Source organism: Scophthalmus maximus, chromosome 10 (genome assembly GCF_022379125.1).
Source record: "Scophthalmus maximus strain ysfricsl-2021 chromosome 10, ASM2237912v1, whole genome shotgun sequence".
Taxonomy (NCBI): domain Eukaryota; kingdom Metazoa; phylum Chordata; class Actinopteri; order Pleuronectiformes; family Scophthalmidae; genus Scophthalmus; species Scophthalmus maximus.
This window is the reverse complement of record NC_061524.1, coordinates 14,871,024-14,890,645: the sequence shown is the minus strand read 5'-3', so window position 1 is coordinate 14,890,645 and position 19,622 is coordinate 14,871,024. Positions and strand designations below refer to the sequence as shown.

At 45.0% G+C, this 19,622-nt stretch overlaps 1 protein-coding gene across 5 annotated transcripts in view; it reads right to left on the bottom strand.

Moving 5' to 3' along the window:
- Positions 1 to 2,406: 2,406 nt before the first annotated feature.
- The window catches only part of slit1a (slit homolog 1a (Drosophila)), an 88,283-nt gene continuing 71,067 nt past the window's right edge, over positions 2,407 to 19,622 (bottom strand). For 2 of the 5 annotated variants that reach the window (XM_035605215.2, XM_035605217.2), the window contains 20 exons: positions 19,461 to 19,604; positions 19,209 to 19,352; positions 18,953 to 19,119; positions 18,109 to 18,241; positions 16,213 to 16,281; positions 16,057 to 16,128; positions 15,862 to 15,933; positions 11,923 to 11,994; positions 10,559 to 10,722; positions 10,340 to 10,464; positions 10,121 to 10,218; positions 9,886 to 10,025; positions 9,459 to 9,552; positions 9,183 to 9,320; positions 8,855 to 9,083; positions 8,408 to 8,538; positions 8,126 to 8,319; positions 6,918 to 7,206; positions 5,904 to 6,115; positions 2,407 to 5,804 (listed from right to left, as the gene is read on the bottom strand). In XM_035605215.2, coding sequence (XP_035461108.2) covers positions 5,566 to 5,804; positions 5,904 to 6,115; positions 6,918 to 7,206; positions 8,126 to 8,319; positions 8,408 to 8,538; positions 8,855 to 9,083; positions 9,183 to 9,320; positions 9,459 to 9,552; positions 9,886 to 10,025; positions 10,121 to 10,218; positions 10,340 to 10,464; positions 10,559 to 10,722; positions 11,923 to 11,994; positions 15,862 to 15,933; positions 16,057 to 16,128; positions 16,213 to 16,281; positions 18,109 to 18,241; positions 18,953 to 19,119; positions 19,209 to 19,352; positions 19,461 to 19,604 — 2,926 coding nt within the window. In that variant the 3' untranslated portion in view covers positions 2,407 to 5,565. The remainder of the gene's footprint in view (positions 5,805 to 5,903; positions 6,116 to 6,917; positions 7,207 to 8,125; positions 8,320 to 8,407; positions 8,539 to 8,854; positions 9,084 to 9,182; positions 9,321 to 9,458; positions 9,553 to 9,885; positions 10,026 to 10,120; positions 10,219 to 10,339; positions 10,465 to 10,558; positions 10,723 to 11,922; positions 11,995 to 15,861; positions 15,934 to 16,056; positions 16,129 to 16,212; positions 16,282 to 18,108; positions 18,242 to 18,952; positions 19,120 to 19,208; positions 19,353 to 19,460; positions 19,605 to 19,622) is intronic. The other 3 variants (XM_035605219.2, XM_035605218.2, XM_035605216.2) reach the window with 2 other exon arrangements.

Below are 19,622 nucleotides of genomic sequence, written 5' to 3'. Positions count from 1 at the left end.
TGTTTCGTTTCTTGGCTCATTCATACCAGTTTTTGATTTTCTTTTTTACAAGTTGTTGAATTGTGAGTACAATTAACTGTGAGAACAACTAAAAGGCTTGAAACAAGCAAAATTAAAATGCTGTTTATACCTGTTCAGAGGGAAAAGTGCCCTAGCTGCCTCCTGGTGCTCCACTAAGTGACTTTGAGTCCATGAAAAGTGCTATATTAATATAATGTATTATTATTATTACTATCTTTTTGGTCTCTCAAGACCTCGACCTTTCGCATGTTTTTGTAGTCTCCACAAGGAATTGTACAAATGGGGATAAGGCCATACGCTTTTGGAACATCTCTCATTGAGGGCATCCATTGTGTTGCACTTGTTTGTACTTACAAACACAGAAATTCAAACCCTGCTAACTGTCCCACACAATAGTCCAAAGAATATGCTCAATTGTGGCGGACCGTCTTATTGACCCTCAATACTCCGCTATGCCAATATTTAGTGCCGTTGATGAGAACTGGGCTTTTGAGGCATCTGTTCTCTAGGTGGATCTCATTGCAGCTTTGTGAAATACCTTAATGGAGCCAATGAAGGCATTTCGCTAGACGCGGACCTGCCATGACCTGCCATACGGCTCACAGGCGAGAGTCTCGAGCACCACAGGAAGTTCCCACTGTGGGACAGATTGGTAAACAGTTTGCCTTCCCAGCTCAGTCCCTGCAGAAAGGACTTCTCAACAAACCCAACGTAATGTGAAAAAAAAATGGTGATTCACAGGTCCTCTCTCCAACTGAAACTAAAAAAGAGATGGTGACATAAGCAGGCAGAGTCCTGCAGAGATGCATTTGGTATTTGTAGCAACTGAGCTGTTAGAAAATGTGCAGAGCATATAACTGAGGTGTTTTCTACTTAGAGAAATGACTGTTCAGTGCAGGGCTCCAGACTAACTTTTACATTGGCTGCACCGCAATAATACACCAATTATTTGTCCCACCGTTGCAGATCGCTGATCACCATCTCCAATGAGGTGACGTTAACTATGCATAAGCAAATCATGCAAGCCCACTTCAAAATCACTGAACTATCCCTTTAACTCGATGCCGCTTTACCGCGTTCAGTCACCATAAACTACACTTCCCACAATGCATTTCGATTTGGCCGTCAATACGGAAACGACAGGGACCACGGACAGGTGAGAGCGGGAGGACGGAGGAACGAGCCCAGCACAGACGCGGGAGGACGCCAGCCGGTCGCGGGGCCAGACCAGCTCTGCCAGGCGGGGTGAGTACCGCTGGGAACCCTGGTGCGTGTACGCGGCGGTTCTGAGACACTTGTTGTGTGTGCGCACGCTGCTAGTGGTGCTGTCTGGGCCTCAGGTGTGGCTTCCGGTGTGTGCACGTGCCGGAAGGACCCGCGGCCTTGATTGAATGACTTGTTACGTTCAGACGTTGTGCTCTCACTCGATTTCACTGGACCCTTGTAGCCCACTTATTGAAATAATATTATTTTCTAGTGGTTTTAGTACCTTTAATCCATTTCAGTGGGCGTTGACTGGGTTGACCGATTGTGTTTGCACCGGTAAAACCTTCTCTGCACCTTGATCGCAGGCAGACAGTGTTGCTCTCCACCTGATTCACCTGTTCCAAACAATAACTCTAAGTGAATTATCCCCCCCCCCCCGACATATGCCCCCTGCAAGGCTCTCCGCAGCCGTTTGATTTGTAAAATGTAAAATGTCACATATGTTCTAAGCAGCTCAGTCATTCCCTGTGCCATAGTTCTGCCCCTCTCAACTGTGACAGAAAGAGTTTTGAACAGAGTTAATGTTATAAAGTGTGTTTGATGATATTTGTCTCTAGTAACTTGAATCTTTGATTAGAGTAATGTGGGTTTCTTAACCTGATGAATTAAAAGGGGATTTATGTTTTAATAACACAGAGCGATGTGCTTACATATATATATTTTACATTTATATAAATGCATGTACAATATTTGTACACGTGAATAACTAATAATCAAAAGCAGAGACATATTTAACAATACGTTGAGGAGTAGTTACATAAATGCAGTCTTACAGTTACAACCGGCCCTTTGAGGGCCACCATAATGCTGATGTGGCCCCGGGGTCTAACCCCTAAAGTAGTAAGCCAGGCCTGGGCTCTGTCTTGCTGGGTGAAGTGCATCAGTATGCCTCATCGCAGAATATAGCCATGGTTCTCCCTGAATTGACTCATGTTAGAATCAGTCAACGCTGGAGTGATGCATTTAAATCCCCAATTAATGGCCATTTGTTCATGTTTTGGGGAGTGGCTCTGAAAAAAAATCCCACACAAGGTCCATTTAGAAAGCTTTTCATCATAGTTCAACTTCAAAGTCTGAAGCTTTTTAGTCAAATCACAAAGAAGACGAGACAATGTGTTCTTAAAAGCACACACATTTAAGTTTAATTAATGAAAAGTGGAGGTTTGGTAAACATTTTGTCGGTGGCACTACATACATTCAGTATTATTTGGGACTGTTGCTGTTCAATCCCACCATCAATCCTGTAACAAAACAAACAAAAACAAAAAAGCAAACAGACAGAACCCAACCAGGGAAATATACATTTTGCACTGGTTCAATACAACGGAGACATTGTGTTGTTTACAATAACATATTTATGTATATAGTTCATATGATGGAAAAAAAAATCTGTGTTTCTGGTCATGTGACCAGGCAACGGAATTACATCTCAATATAGCACGAGCACCACTAAGATGTCTACCAGGAAGTTGAATGCACCAGTCCAGTACAGGTCAGTGCAGAGGAAGAGAAGGAGACATGAAAAGACAGCCACATTGGACTAAACATGTGCCTTTACGAGGCACAGAGCCTAAGAGTTACAGTGACTGTTCATCAGTATCCTTTATGAGATCTACTTTTTAATGTTATTGTACACCACTTGGATCACATCAACGGCATGTAAAACAAAGTTAACAAAGGAGCTCTGTGACGTGGTATCGTACTGAGCCGAGATCGTAGTCCGCAGCCTTTCACACTGTAAAGAGACTTCTTTTTTTTTTAACCTTTCAATCGGCAAAATGGATAAACACAACCTGCGGGCAGAATAATGCCTGAAGCCATCCTGATGGACTGTCACTTATTCAACAGTATGTGATTTCTATATCTTACATTGGAAACTAAATAACAGCTAAAAGTTACCACTTCATGAGTAAGCATAGGTCATATTTATTTATACACATTTATACATTCAGGTATGACTGTTGTGTTCACTGTAATTGGCACCATTTCTTCTTTTTTTCCGTGTGGACAGCCAGTAAGAACTGACAGACGTTGCAATGTCCAGATGTTTCTTATTCATGATCTGTCAGTAGTAGGCATGTGATGCTTCCCACGGTTGCCTAGTCCTTACAGATATAGGATGATTATACCTTAACATGGCCATTGTCCACAGAGGCAATTTCATCTTATTTCTTCTGGCTTGACAGCAGCTTATGATCAGTTGAGCTTGACTACTTTAACTCAAAACACCTTCTTTCTATGGCAAACATCTCTCAAATTAAAAAAATGGTAGAAATACAACCCAGCACATCAACAGAATAAACATTGAAAAACAATCAGAAGCCTTTAAGTGTGGTATGGTAATTACAAGGTCAATTCGAGGGGGACATCTCTTAATCCCAGCTCTTGCAGCAAATGAAGAATGTCTGAGCCAGAGAGGAGAAAAACACTGTTGTAACTCGCCATTAAGTGATGTTACAAATACCTTACAGATTTTTTTTAATTCTATTTTTTATTCATTATTTTATCTTTTTTCATCTTTTTGAAATTTTTGAAAACATTTGAAAGCCAACAACATTGATGCCTCTCACTTTCTACAGGAAAAAAACGCCTTTAGATAAAATAAATAAAAAACAAGCACAGAATCTCATGAATTAGATGTAATATTCACATGGAAGACAACATATACAATATTAAACGTATTTCTAGACCAATACTGCCTCCTATACAACAAGGTCAACCTTCTGCTGTATTTTTGGCCAATTAATGTAATTAATTACCTTGTTGGAGCAAGTGAGATCAACAAATAAAAACACCTAGGGAACCAGCCAATGACTTTCCACTGGTCCCAAAGCTTCCGGAAACAGACTTACTCTTTAACATAGAAAAATACTATACCAAAATGAAATACAAATATATATATATTAGAATCTGTTAGGCATCTCTATATAGAGGGATGTCGGGGAGGGATGGGGGGGCAGCTAAAGGAGTTAGGTTGCATCATGAGACAAAATTTAACAAAATATAACAAAAATTAAAACAGATCAATACGAGAAATTAGACAAAACAAAGCAAAATTCGGCAACCTTTTTGTTTCGTAGTAACATTTATAGTGATATTAAGAAGCTCTACATTTTTGTTGGCAAACTCTCTCCACACATGCAACAGTTTGCACAAGTTTAATACTGCAAGCATCAAGAAGAGCAGGGCTAAACGGCCTCCTGCTCAGATAGGGTGGGATTTTTGCAAATCATCCCAACCCTGAGGCAATGCATGCTGGGTGACTGATAACCGCTGGGCACTGCTAGCGCCAGACCGGGTTTGCTGTACGAACAGGATCGATAGTTGCGCCACACAAGCCCTCGCACTTTTACAAATGGTTAGACTGTGTAAATGTATGTATGCCATGCATGTGTGATCATATACTTCAGAGAGGTGTATGACTGTAACTTTTCAGTGCTGCTAGTCAGTGCAGTCTCCATTTGTATGGTTTCTATGTTACGGTACCTCACAGCTCACAACTGTGACACCAGACCACATGGCCTCGAAGCCACGACCTCCGCACTGGATTATGTGCCGCTCTAACTCTTAACGTTTCTTTGTTCGCTTCTACATGTGCATGTGTGTGGATGGATGACTTTATCCTGGCAGAAAACTTGCTACGCCCGAACCAACAACAACTTCAACTCAACCCCAAACCACATCCAGCCCAGTCCAGGTAGCCCAGCCAAGCTCAACTCAAGATAGCTTTGCCAAGTCAAACGGTCCAGCTCTCTTTGAATCCCTCTGCTTCTCTCTGTTTGTCCGTCTCTGCCTCTCTTCTCCCATTCTTAGCCCGGCTGGACCCTGCTGTCCCCACGGCCTCCACGAAGCAAAGGTTGTAGATGGTGGCTAGGCTGTCAGAGGCTGCACAGGTGGATGGGGAAGTCACACTGGGTAAATTGGGTTGGAGGGATGCCTCACTCTGAATGTAACACCCCTTGAAATCTCTGGACCCCCTGGAACAATGTTGCAAGTACAATGGTTTTGTTTCCGTTGTTGTCACTTCTCCATTGTTGCTCATGATGTTGGGTTCTCTGTGTTACTGTAGGTCACACGCCCTTGGAAGGGGAGGAAATGTCCTATTTTACAAACGTTGTTGTCCATAATATATAGATAGAGGTTTTATATATATATTCTTTATAATCTCTCTTTCTCTCTTGCCCTCCCTCGCTTTCCTCCAGTTCTCTCTTCCTTTCTTTCTTCCATTCTATCTTTCTTCTGCTTTGCAGCAGCGGCAGGAAATGTGAGTGAATGGTGCTACATGCAGCCCACGCAGCCGCACTTGATGGTCTTTTCCACTTCCTCGCTAAAGGAGGTCCCATCGCTGCACTCAAAGGTGTATTTCCGGCGCTTCATCCGCTGGCTGGCGCAGCAGGCCCCCGTGTCACAAGCTCCGGTGCACTCCACCCAAGAGACGACGCGTGTTGTCTGGCAGATGGCGTAGCCCCGCTGCACCTGGTAGAAGTCTCGCACAGGCTCCCCTTGGCACTCGGACTCTGTGGGACGGGAAAACACCCACAGACATTAGTAAGTTCTTCATGTCACCCCTTTTTTTTTTTTTTAGGACAAGAGTGTGTGCAACGGAGCAAACCAACCTGCATCACAAAGTTCCCCAGTGTAGCCACTTTCACAGTGACAGTAGGCATCTCCCGTGTCTGAGATCTGGCAGCGACCGTGTTTGCAGGACAGGCGACGGCAGGGGTTGAACAGCTCTCCCTGTTGGTTACACAGGGCGCCACGGTAACCCTCCACACACTCGCAGCGGTAAGACTGACTGTCCAGTGGGATGCACTTTCCATGGACGCACCTAGTAGGACACAATAAGCTTGATTACATTTCCTGCTCAAAAAACAGATCAACCAAGAGCAGTTTCATGGTTTTCCAGCAAAATTATAGTAATTAAAAAACAATTATCGTAAAAGAACTGTATTTGAGTTCAAATTTATAAATATATTTCACTCCATTTCGGAGGAAAATCTCCACTACATTCATCAGAAAGTTATAGATAATATTTCATTTCTATACTAGGCTTTTACTTGAAAAATAAAACAGACTGTTAAAGACGGTTGCAAACAATTTGCCCTGTGACCTAATACAAAGAGCAGTGTGTAGTCAGGGCCCCGTGTCAAGTTTCAAATGTCAGTGAGTTGTGAGGTGCCACAAAATAGATTATAGAAACACCCACCCCCAAAAATTATATTTTTAGCATTACCCATTAATCATCTCATAATCTCTCAGATTAATTTCGTGACCCCTTGGATGGGGCCTGACCACTGGGTTATAAACCACCAGACACAGGTACCTCCACCATAGCCAGCTACAACAGTAAAATGACACATTGCAGCATCTATATTAATTGTCTAATAATAATGTAATGGTTTATAATATGTCAGTTACAAGTTTTCCACTTATGTACGTTTACTTTCATCAGATTTTGAATGCAGGACTTTTTCCTATAATATTTAATATTTATATTTTTCCTATATCTTATCATTGTGTTGTTGTATTGGAACTTTGACTTCGGTACAGGATTTAAGCTATTCTTAAAGACAATGTGCAATAAGAAAATTGCAGAGAAATATAAATATATATTCCATTTGCTGACATACTTGCTGCCCTGGCAGGGGTTGCTAACAGGCTGGTCACATTGCGGCCCGCTCCAGCCTGGCTGGCAGTGGCACACTGGTCCCTGGACCCCATCAGGCTGGCAGATGCCATGTACACAGTAGATCTTTTTGCAGGGCTCGCAGCCCGGTACCACGCCGGGCTTCATCTGGGTCTTGGTGAAGTCCTGGAGCTCGTTGTTGATGTACAGGTTCTGGATACAGCCATGGAAACTGGAACCATTCTGGATCTGCCAGAGACGGAAAGCGCTCGAGTGTACATCCACTGGCATACCTGGAGAAGGAGAAAGAGACACGAGAGGGGAGGTTTATATGTGTGACGACGTGCACACTTGGCCACAAACAGACAGCTAACGAGAGGGCTGAGTATGAGTGTAATGGAGGAAGGCACTTTCAAACATGTGTGTCCCAACGGTGCAAATGCCACTTGTCGAATACTATATGCAACTCTTTTTGACTGACTTTGATATTTTGTATTTGCACCACAAGACACAACATCCTTGAAAGAGAGGACAGAAAAAAGGGGCAAAGGAGTATGGGAAATGTCTCCTGTAGTGTTGTATGAAGGAACAGCACAACACAATCACAGCACGACACTTCACATTACAGCACCGGCACATAGAGCTACAGAACTCTGAGCCACTCCAGAGCAAAGTGTCATGACACAAATGTAAGACAGGACAAAATTTAAGATTATGAATGTTAAATGTTCTGGAATTCTGTCAAGAGTGGCTCAATTGCACATTTAAAATAAAAACGACAAATACAAAATCCATGCAAATACAAAACGGACTCAAAGACTGTGTCTGGTAGTTCTTGCGGTAATCACTAGAGGGCGAACTTTGCACATTGTAAAAAAATGTGCCTTTACTATTGGACAACGAAGCGGTGTATTGTATGTTCACTATAGGTTATGATCTGTCATTCTTGACAGTTCTGTCCTGGCACCATATGCATACATTGCAAGTGTGTGCATATGGTGTGTTGGGTCTTTGCTTATTTTTATTTTTTTATATCAATGAGTGGCCCCTAACAAACACAGTTATGACTGAAGGTGAGTATGGTGTGGGTGTGGGATTGGGTTTAAGTGGAGGTATGAAGGGGTTGCATGGTTAAGGGGAGGGGCTGGTTGCGGTGGCGACAAAGCGAGGGGGAGGGGTGGTGATTGACAGTAGTGTAGTAGATAAGAGTGCCTGCAGAGGAGGGAGGTGTGTTCTGGAGAGGGCCCCTACCCCCCACGTATAGTGGAGCCTCCCCGTTGAGGGGCCGCACCGCCCCAAAGCTGTCCATTGTGGTGGGGAGACCCCCGTCAATGGACAGGTTCACCATTTGGTCAAAGGTCACAAGCTCCACTGTGTGGAACTGGCCATCGTTGATGGTCTCAGTACTGGAATAAGGGAAACAGAGCTGACATTAGAAAGGGTCACTTTAGTCTGTAATCCGCCAACAGTGACAATAGGTACATGGCACCTTACCTGTAGATGACATGTCCTGGCTGGCTGCCAGGGTCATAGCTGACTTTGACGTGACCTTGGTAGAGCTCCACTGCAATGTGATCATTGTCGCCGTTGTACAGCAAAATGCCATTATCCTCATCTGTTGACACCTGCAGTGAGAAAATGTTTGCATTTGGACAAATAATTTTTTAGATTTCATAAAGTTTCCTGTGTGAACACAGGGAATCGTAAACTGTTTGTGAGCGCAGAGATTATCCTGCTGTATTCTCATATGGGATTACTCTGACATTTTCTGGAAATTTTACCAGGGGGCTGGAAGGAACATTTCAACGAGCAACATTTGTGGCCATTTGAGTTCTAACACACAGCCCCTCCGGAATGAATGAAAATGTCCAGTGCATGTCTGATATAGATACTTAGCATAACATAACTTAACATAAGTACATTAACACCCTCCGTGATTACCTGTAGGGTGATGTTAGCTTGAGGCCAGTTCTTGAGGTCAGACAGCAGTAGGTAGGAGTCCCTGTCGATGAAGTTGACACTGACCAGCTTCTCGCAGCGTGGCCCCCCAAACTCTGGCGGGCACTGGCAGAGGGCCCGTCCGCCTATCTCCACACACGGGGCGTTGTTCTGGCAGTCGGCCAGCTCACACAGGGACAGTGGAGAAGGGGGAACCTCACACAACTGACCACTACATCAGAAAAAAGAGTGTGGGATTATTTTTGGGATGACGATGTTTGTGAAGAAGAGCAGACTAAGAAGCTACATGTAAAATGTGAGCTCTTCTCACCCGTATCCTTCAGGGCAGACGCAGGAGTATCCGTTCAGCTCATCCACACACTGAGCTCCATTCTGACAGCGGTGCTCCTCACAGTCGTTATAGTCTACACTGCAGTCATCACCAACGTAACCAGGAGAGCACACACACCTGCAGTGCGCAAACACAACACTGAAAATTGTGCTGGACACGGACAAAGCCACCTCCAAGTCTATATAACCTCTTTTTTAAATATACAGCAAACAAACTTGTCACGTGTCTGATGTGTATCTCGCAGTAGATTCTTACTTGGGTCCAGTGGAGGTAATGAGGCAGGTAGACTGATGTTGGCAGGGGCTCCGCCCTGGAGCACACACATCCTCCATTTCTTCGCACATCTCCCCTAAACCGACGAGGTATTAAAAAGAAAGAAAGAAAAGAAAATCAGAGTTAGATCCATCCAGCAAAAACAAGAAAGTCATAAAGTATTGTGATTTTGAATGATCAATTTTATATTTTTCTTAATCCAAGATTAGTTATCTTGTCAATCAAATTTTGCATTACCTTAGTAAACCTGCAACAACAAAACCTAAGGTAACTGCTTCTCTGTTTACTTCAGGAATTCAATCAAATTTGTAAAAGCAGACTGCACAACAAACAGTGAGATAAAACAATATGCCTTTGCTTATTTCAAAGCAAGACAAACGTAAAAAGGCAGAATTTCAAGTCCACTAACCTGTGTAATATGGGGGACAAAAGCAAGTGTAGTTGTTGACTCCGTCGATGCAGGTCGCTCCATTCTCACAGTTGTTGTCTTCACAGTCGTCAATGTTGGTTTGGCATATGGGGCCCTCGAAGCCCATAGGACATGTGCAACTGTGGGAACATATACACACATTAAGTTATCATACCAAGTTCCTTATGAAATTAATACGCTTTCATTCCTTTGCCACGCAAATTTCAAAGCTGACCTGTATTCTCCCTCTGCATCCTCGTTCACTTGGCAGGTTCCTCCGCTGGAACATGGGTTACTCACACAGGCGTTCAGAGCTGTCTCACAATTCTTGCCCTGAGACAAAAAAAAACAGTGATAATTTAGATTTTTGGGGGGCTATAAATTAGGAATAAAATCAATACCTGCAACACACTGAGTTACACCTAAGTAGGTGGTAGCATTGTGTAGCTCTGACCTTGAACCCTGGAGGACAGCTGCACCTGTAGATGTCCACCGGGTCACTGTGGCAGATGCCTTGGTTCAGACAGGGACTCGACAGACAGGGGTTACACTTGGCCAACACTGCAGTGTCCACGTCTCCTGAGGAAAGGCCACACTGATAAGAATCCATTGTACTGCATGTGGACACTAGTGCTACTTGCGTTATATTTCTGTTGTCAACACAGCAACTCACCTGTACATTCAAACTTCTTTGCTGGCGTGGTCAGCAGCAGTTTGCCCTCCATGCCCTGCGGGCCAGCACAGCGGGCGATCCCAGGCTCTTTGTAGCCCGTCTTCACCCAGTCGGACAACCAGCGCAGGCGGCAGTCGCAGTGCAACGGGTTGGCACCAATTGCCCTGACAGAGCAGAGGAAATAAACTCATTTAGGATAGGTGGGTTTTACTTTTCAACCTCACATACAGTAGCTCAGAAACAAATGCAGAGAATGTCAACGCAGTACAGCCTTTCACCAGCAGGTGTCTCTACCCCCTTACGTAAAACAAATCGTGGCAAAACTCAACTTGGTGTGTATACTGTGCAACTGCTTGTACGACTGCATTTCGGAGAACAAAAGCGAATTAAAGTTGAATGCTCAATGCCACTCTGTGCCGTACATCATCTGGAGGAGGGCTTCTCAATTATAGGCAAAGGTGTGAACAGAAGGCCCTCCTAACCACTTCTGTCACGGTGGCCATGAATCAATGCCACCCTGTCCTCCCGCTGGATGCACAAACACTCCTGAATCGATGCTGTTCCATTACGGCGAAACACAGGCTCATCTTTCAGGCCGGGCCAATAGCTGACACCTGACATCTGCTAACATGAAAGCCACTTGAGTGTGGCTGTGGATCAATGGCTTCCCCTCGACCCTTTTCCTTCACCCTGTTTTCATGCAGCCTTGACTCCTGTCCTTCTCGCCGTGAAACGTCTTTGTTTGGTTCTCTCTCTCCTCCCTTCTCCCTCTCCCGCTCGGACACTGATAGGTCTATTGATTAGTTACTGTCAAGGGATGATGTGAATACCTAGGCTGTGTGGGAGAGGGCACACAGCTAAGATCCTTCTGTGTAATTTTACACATGTCCACGAGTTCAATGTGCAACCGCACGACGGCTACATACCACACACCCGACGAACACACACAAAATTACAGACATAAATAAACAGACCAAAACAAACTCCAAAGTCCACAGACCATGGAGAATCTGTGTCTGTCTGTGTGTGTGTATGGGTTAGTGAACGTGCATATGTGTTTCGGAGATGTCACAGGGAGATGAGACAGTAGAGGGGTCTGTGTGTTGCTGTAACCACAGGACTGTGGCTGATTAAGGGAGGGTGCATGTGGAGCCCACCAAAGAGGACTACACACAGCCCACTGTGAGCCACACTCTCCGGCCGTCTGAACAGACCCCCTCGGTGCCTGAAAGTGTGTGTGTGTGTGTGTTAGGTGTGTGCAGACTTAATAAAGTCAGTGTAGATGGTATGACATAGGCTGTCACTGGGGCATACAGTCCTGTGTGTGTGTGTGTGTGTGTGTGTGTGTGGGGGCCACTACTTACAAGTGGGACAGCGAGGCCACATCATTGAAGATTCCATCAGGAAGCTCTGAGACTTCGTTGCCATGGAGAGACCTTTGGAGTGATGGAGGAAGGAAAAAACAAAAAATTTCAAACACATTTATGACCGTGAACATATTTTATCATAGGAGAAAACTTCATTGGTTAGTCAATAGACAAACGGAAACCATTTTTGTTCTCCTCAAATGTGAGGATATGTAATTTTCCTATAATATTATTGAATGTCTTTGGGTTTTGAACTTTTGGTCAGACCGAATTAACCATTTGAATATATTATTTTGAGAAACTGATCAGAACTGCCAATTAAAAAAGAACAAAAAACTGGCATATTAATCAATCATGAAGTCATATGCTTTACTTTGTTTTCTGACGACAAAAACCCAGTAACAACAGGGGAAATGTTGAGCCATAGTTGAGCGTTGCGTTGGCATCCTGAAGGGGCGATAGGCGGTTTGTATTTCTGGTCAAGCCTTGTGCAACTGGCAAAGATGTGAGGCTCTGGGAGTCTGGAAAAGACCGGTGTCAGGTTTCTATGTGTCTGGCTGGCAGGGCCAACAAGGGCACAGAGGGAGGGGGGTAACAGAGCTGCACCACATGCAGGACGGTGAAAAACATCCGTGTCATTTTGTGTGAAGCAGTTGAACAGCTATATTTACACACTTGCATATGCACACACGTGCATGTATGTTAATGTTTGTGTGCATATACACAATTTTTTTGTATATAGTGTACCCCTTGCGGTTCTCTGCATACTGTCCGAGGTGACAAGCCAACAGGACTTAATGGCTAGATGACTGATGGCTGCTGTAATCCAGCAGGTCATTACCACCTCCAGCCCTCAGCTGACCGCATGCTAATGTCACCGCAGCTCGGTCCACAGCGACGACACGTGAGACATCTGCTCTCTGTGCCTGGGTGAAGATAGCTGACGTATAAACAGACCTGAAAAAACCTCACTTCCCTTTGTCGTGTGATCTGCGAATCACCGTGAAGCCGTGGAAGAGTTAGGGAGCGAAGAAACAAAGGGCCAAGCTGTTGAGTGTTAAGGATACGGGGCCGTGCTCAATTACGAAAGGAAAAAGAGAAAAGAAATACAGTGTTTCCCGTCGGAGACAACAAGTTAATTGGCCAGTGTACAGGGGAGAATGCCTATTAGTGTAGAGCGAGGAGCTCGGTTGTGGTAGTCGGAGAACTGTTCGGATACTGAGGGCACGGAGCCATGCAGCAGTGTGCCAGCCAGACACAGACCTCATGGGAGAAAGGAGCCAGATAGTCTCCAGGAAGAAACCTGATCTGCTCCTCCACTAACCTTCTCTCTGTCCGTCTCCGTGTGACTTTTTCACTTCTCTTTTCTACAGCTGTATATCGTTGCATCACTCCATCTTTCCTATGTCAACCGATCTCGAGCCTGGCACGGTTCTCCGAATGGAATTGCATTTGATGCGTCTCGACAGGCAAAATGATAGTTCGTGGCCAGAAATACATTCTGAGTTTTGCTGTCTGACTGTACTTGTTCGCAGTTTTGCACACTGACCCATTCACCTGCGACTACTTAATAATGTTTGGATGTGAAGCTGGCATTTTTCTCACAGCGTCGTGGCCAACGGCAGTTTGAGGAATATGTCTGTTTTGATTTCGTCTGTGGCTTTCGCTTCACTTTCTTTCCTGCTCCATGTCTTTATCGGACACTTTCATATCACTTTCTTTTTTTCACGGCTTCCCACCCAAACCCTGGCGGGCCGCACCCTGGCGCTGCCTCAGCTCACTCACCTCACACTTAATACCCAGCAGGCCAATTAGCAGCTTATTAATCTACAGCTCAAACCACAGCCATCACACACACACACACACACACACACACACACACACACACACACACACACACACACACACACACACACACACACACACACACACACACACACACACACACACACACACACACACACACACACACACCAAACCACGCCACATCCATGCCAGGCTCAGACCCCTGGCCTGTTTGAAGCCCTGCGCGTTAATGATTCTTCTCCTCTTTACTGCTCTGTAAAGCCTGACGTGCAGCTTTATAAAGGCTTTGGCACCTCAGTGTGTATGTGTGTTTGTGTGGGTGTGTGTGTGTGTGTGTGTGTGCTCCCCACTCATAGCTGGCTTTGGCATCTCACTGTGGTTTCTATGAAGCTTCCAACTTTGAACTTTGAACCCAGTGTGGAGTTGAAACTATTAAATGGAGCTCATTGTCGCTTTGGTTTTGCTGCACTCCTACAAACCTTGCTCAATTAAAAAAGAGAAGAAAAAAAAAAGCCACGGCACCAAACGACATTTTACGGGAGACTCATGATTGATCACGCCGGCAGTAAAGACATCAAAGTTTTCAACTCCATTTGGACTCCTGTCTGATTGAGACAAGAAGGTAGTCCAGACAGTCTGTGTGCATATATATATATATATATATGTGTGTGTGTGTGTGTGTGTGTGTGTGTGAGTGTGTCTGAGCTTGTATATAGTTTGCAGCCTGTACGGTGTGTGTGTGTGTGTGTGTGTGTGTGTGTGTGTGTGTGTGTGTGTGTGTGTGTGTGTGGTGTTGGCGGAGGGCCTCACATGGCGTTGAGCACACTTGCACAGAGAATATTTTAGAGGTAAAGGTGGCGTGAGTGAGTAAGAGCAGAACTAATGGCCACAGCTTCATTAGGGATCAAAGCAATGGGTCCGGGCGAGCGCGGCGGCATCGGCTAATGACGACCGAGCTTCTCTCTCATTCCACGCTAAAAGGGGCTCTTATGCTTTGTGTCTCATAATAATCGGGGGGCATTAGTCGAATCTCGCCGTAAAAAGAGGCTTTGTTGAGGCTTTGTTGTCAGTAGTAAAAAAGTGTGCCTGCTATGAGCACACATGGAAGACCGATAAGTCTACTCCCACACACATACTAACTGGCACTCAGTAGATGGCAAACATGTAGACTATGAGTACAGGCACACACACACACACACACACACACACACACACACACACACACACACACACACACACACACACACACACACACACACACACACACACACACACACACACACACACACACACACACACACACACACACACACACACACACACACACACACACACACACACACACACACAGATGCATACATCCAGTAATCTCATAAAGAGCGCTGCTGGGCCTGGTCTCTGTTTCTTTCCTGCAGAACTAAACTGTACATTTGAGTTAGAGGGTGAGGCATCCGGCTGCTGTATCTTTGGATGCAGGTCCAATGAACGGTTTGGTCTCGTCATCAATCTGTCAAATGCATTTGCATTCTACATCTTAGTTATTTCGCAGACCAACTCATCCACGGGGCAACCCACGGCCACGGAGAGTGCACAATCAAAGAATTCATAACTTCGTAAAAACCCAGAGGCAGAGTCATAACCATTATGGTTAGCAGGGCAAACATTCTCCGGTAATCAGTGTCAGAGTGATTTTGCACAGTGGGTTTCGGGACGTGTGGTCGGCCCCGATGGCGAGTCAGTGATGATCTCGGGATGCTCGGAGGTGAGCAGGCAGACTGTGCAGATGTCTGAAGACAAGGTGTGGGCAGGAGGACAGTAGGAGCTGGACCGCTGCTGCCATTTAAACAGAGAAAATAGGTCGGAGGTTGTGTATGTATGTGTGAGAGAGAGAAAGGGGGAATTCATGAGCTGTCATAACTGTTTAGACTGTGTTTCTGTCCTCTGGAGTCAACCAGAGATTCTTGGCATCTGCTGCACGCACCGTGAGTGGAAGCGGCGAAAATAACTCAATCACTCATCCTGCTTTAGATCTCTCATTTGAAAAGGACTTCAATTGTTCCTAATTAAGTTGCTGCTCTGAGCATTGTCTCAACCCTAGACTGACACACACAAACACGTGCATAAACTCACAGCAGTCGGAGAGAGTGCAGTCCACTGAAGGCCATTTTGGGGATACAGCGCAAGGAGTTGTAGCTCAGGATTCTGCAATTTAAAAAATAATGACACATTACACACTTACGCACATAAAATTCAGCGGTTTCCGTCCTTCTGTCAGCGCAATAAAGAAATACTAGCTCTTTGTTTTAAAGGGTGGTCAGGACTCACAGAGTGGTGAGCTGGCTCATGTTAGCGAAGGACGAGTTGGTCAGAGAGTTGATCTTGTTGTTGCTCAGGTCCCTGCAAGGAAAATTGAAAAAAGGCAGAAGTTCACCACACTGGCCTGCACAGTGAGATAGGGGAAACACAGAGATAAAAACTTACACCAGCTGCAGGTATTTGAAAGCTGACAGTTCCTTCGGGACAACACTGAACAGGTTTCCATCCAGGTACCTGGAAAAAGACACACATGAAATGATCCGGTCAACATATGATGTGTAACAGTCTTCAAATAAAAGTCGTTTCATAAGCGTAAGAGCACTATGAACAGCTATAGAGTGGACAATATGATGATTTAATCTGAAATCCAACCACGTAGTATCTATACATTCAAGAACAGTTTAAATATTTGTTTCAGTATTAGTAGTTTAAAAAAATATTTTATTGCATTTTTATCAATATATCTCTGCTGCAGTTGTCACTGAGCAGGTGAATCTGTAGCTACCAAAATTAACTTTATCTTCAGGTACCCATGCTCTTTCACATTTGCATTTTATGAAATATTACATTAGGCATAAAATGTAGATTTTCTTCTAAGGTACTAAATGTGGGGATTCCACATTTTCTCAAAGTATTGACTAATAGTAATGATGAGTCATTATGAGTTATTATATCAAATAGGTGTTAGCTAGTGTAAAAAAGAATATTTCATTTCAAATATTTGCAAATTTTATTCTGCTTTTTCTCAGGAAATAAGTTTAACTTTTGAACTGGTTAGGTTAATACCTGGAGGCTGTAATTTCAGGCTGTCACTTTTCACAAGTAACACATTTTCTCATTCCGTTGAAGCCAATTGCATTACATTAAAGAGCAAACAATCACATTTCTCTTTTTTATGACCTAATATTGTGTCTGAAGCCTAGAAGAAGTCATGGCTTAGTGAACAAACATTTCTAGTCCAGGCACATACATAGTTATATATCACTACTGGAACTGAATAACTGGCAACGGTGATAAATGTATTACTGAGTGACTGAGATACAAACACTTGTGGGTGCATCCATGCGTTTGTGTGTTAACACACTCATGTATCCGACATCATGCCTGCAGGGCTGCAACCACCCAGCCGACTGCCAACACAAAGTGCTACCAGAGGGCTGTCACCATGATAAATGACTGATTTAGGGCTCACTCCCTCTGAGCGGGGCTACGGGAGCTTTCTCCTGCCATTGTTGTTGACTGTATACAGGGCGGGAAGGGCAGGGGGGGCGCTGGTTTGGCTAAGGGGGGCCCCTGGGTTCAGAGGTAATGATAGGTAATGATAGGTAGAGGACACTTTGGATAATGATGGAGTAGCAAACTCTCCAGATGACTAGATGAAAGCCCAGAACAGAGGGGCACACCTGGTCACACCTGCTGGGACAATGACAGGTCTAAAGGCTCGCACAGCATGTATGTGTGTGTGTGTGTGTGTGTGTGTGTGTGTGTGTGTGTTAGTCTGAACCACTTGAAGCAGTATTGGAAAGTTCCAGGCCTATTCCATTCCCTCCCCTTTCCATTGAAAACTGCTCATTAAAATGTCCTCTTGCTCCCCTATACTCCTGTGGACAGACTTTTGGCCCTCACACAAATATGTGCGTGTGTGCGCGCGCGCGCACGCACACACACACACACACACACACACACACACACACACACACACACACACACACACACACACACACTGATCCTTGGCTCCGAGTGTGAGAGTGACATCAGTGCTCGCCCTGAGGGTTGCAGGGAACACAGGAGAAGAATGTCTGAGAGAATAACTGCAGGGTTTATTGACTCCTTTCCGCTCTTCTCCAAATGATGAGATCTTTTTTTTTCTTTGCCTCCACTGTTTTCACTAAACTCTTATCGCTTTCATACCTCCTAAGCTCCTCTCCACCTTTGAATTGTCTCCTTTGGTGTCCCTGCCAGACCCGCCTCCATCAAAGCAAGACAAAGGAACAGAAATACCTGGAACTCAAACTGATAAGATATAAATGCAATTAGCATAACTAATACAGAGGAACTCACAGTTCAGTCACGTTTCTGGGGATGCCTTTGGGCAGTGTGTGGAGGTGCTTGTTACTGCAGCGCACCACCGTCTCCAGGCAAGTACATTCACTGGGACACTGGGGTCTGGGCACACAGCTTGACTCCTCTTGGCCTGGGGAAAAAGGAGGAGAAAGAGTGGAGTCAGATACCAAGAGGAGGAGGACAGAGGCGTGACCAAGAGGGTGGGAAAGTCATGGAGAACAACCAAAAGAATAGCTGTTGCCCCTGGCACAAAATAAAAATGGAAAGATAGATAGGGCAAACCTTAAGGCAAGACATTGCACAAACTGCACACTCTTTCAAGCTGACGGTGAGACACTGAGACAATGAAAAAAGAGGAAGAGAAAAATGTGAAAAGTAAAACCGGACAGGGCAAGAGGGGCCTCACTAATGTAATATCGATCAGCAAGAGCAAAGAATGGAAACTGCCCGGGGCCCGAAGACAAGTCTAACATTAATTCGGGTGCAAATAGGCTGACTGGTCAATAAGGCAAACAGTTCAATAGCTCCACTCAGGCCGGCATCGACCAGAAGCTTAGGAACTGCTGAGAAGCAATCTATTCAGCAAACAAAAGAGTCGCACAATAGCGGTCATTATTTAAGATGATCTCGGACACTTTAAGCAGCTCTTATACATAATCTATCCTGGAGCATGGTGCAATGTGAAAGTCTTCATCAGTCAAACTCAGACGGGTAAGTTTCACACATGGAGGAGGCTATCTGCTATATCGAAGATGTTGTCTCCTCACAAAGACAGCAACAAAACTTCAGGCAGAGAAAGATGGACTCCAATCTTGAAATTGTGTGTCTTGGCACCGCCTACCTTCCTCACAGCGGAAGTCGGGCAGAGCCACATCCTGCAGAGGGATCTCCTTCAGGAAGGCGGGACGCTGGCAGCGAGGGTTCCCCGTCACAATCTTCTTGCTCCTCAGCCAATCGCCGAGCCACGCCAGCCGGCAGTCGCAGTTGAACGAGTTGGCCAAGAGGTTACTGGGTGAGAGAGAGAGTACAGACACGTAAAATACCTGAAATTTAAAAATGACAAAAAGAGTGAGCATGTGCATATGTCAGGGTCTCACAGGGTGGAGAGGGTCTGCAGAGTGTCGAAGGCTCCGGGAGCGATTGTGGTCAGCTGGTTGTCGTACAGAGACAGCAGGCGGACGTTGTGCAGCCCTGTGAAGCTGTCGTTGTGCACACAGCTGATCTTGTTGTTCCTGAGCATCCTGGAGAGGAAGCAAATGGGACACTTCGGCATAAAACTCTGAAATATTATCTTGAATTTCAAAAACATCAACATGCCTGTGATTGTTGTCCATTCCTGCATCACTCACAGCATACGCAGTCCCTCAAGGCCACGGAACATCCCGCTTCGCACAGAGTCTATCTGATTGGCCGTGAGGTGAAGCTCGATGACGGACGACGCACCTTCAAACGACCCATCTTCAATCTCGGTGATTTTATTGTTGCTGAGGTTACTGTATAGGGCGCAAAGG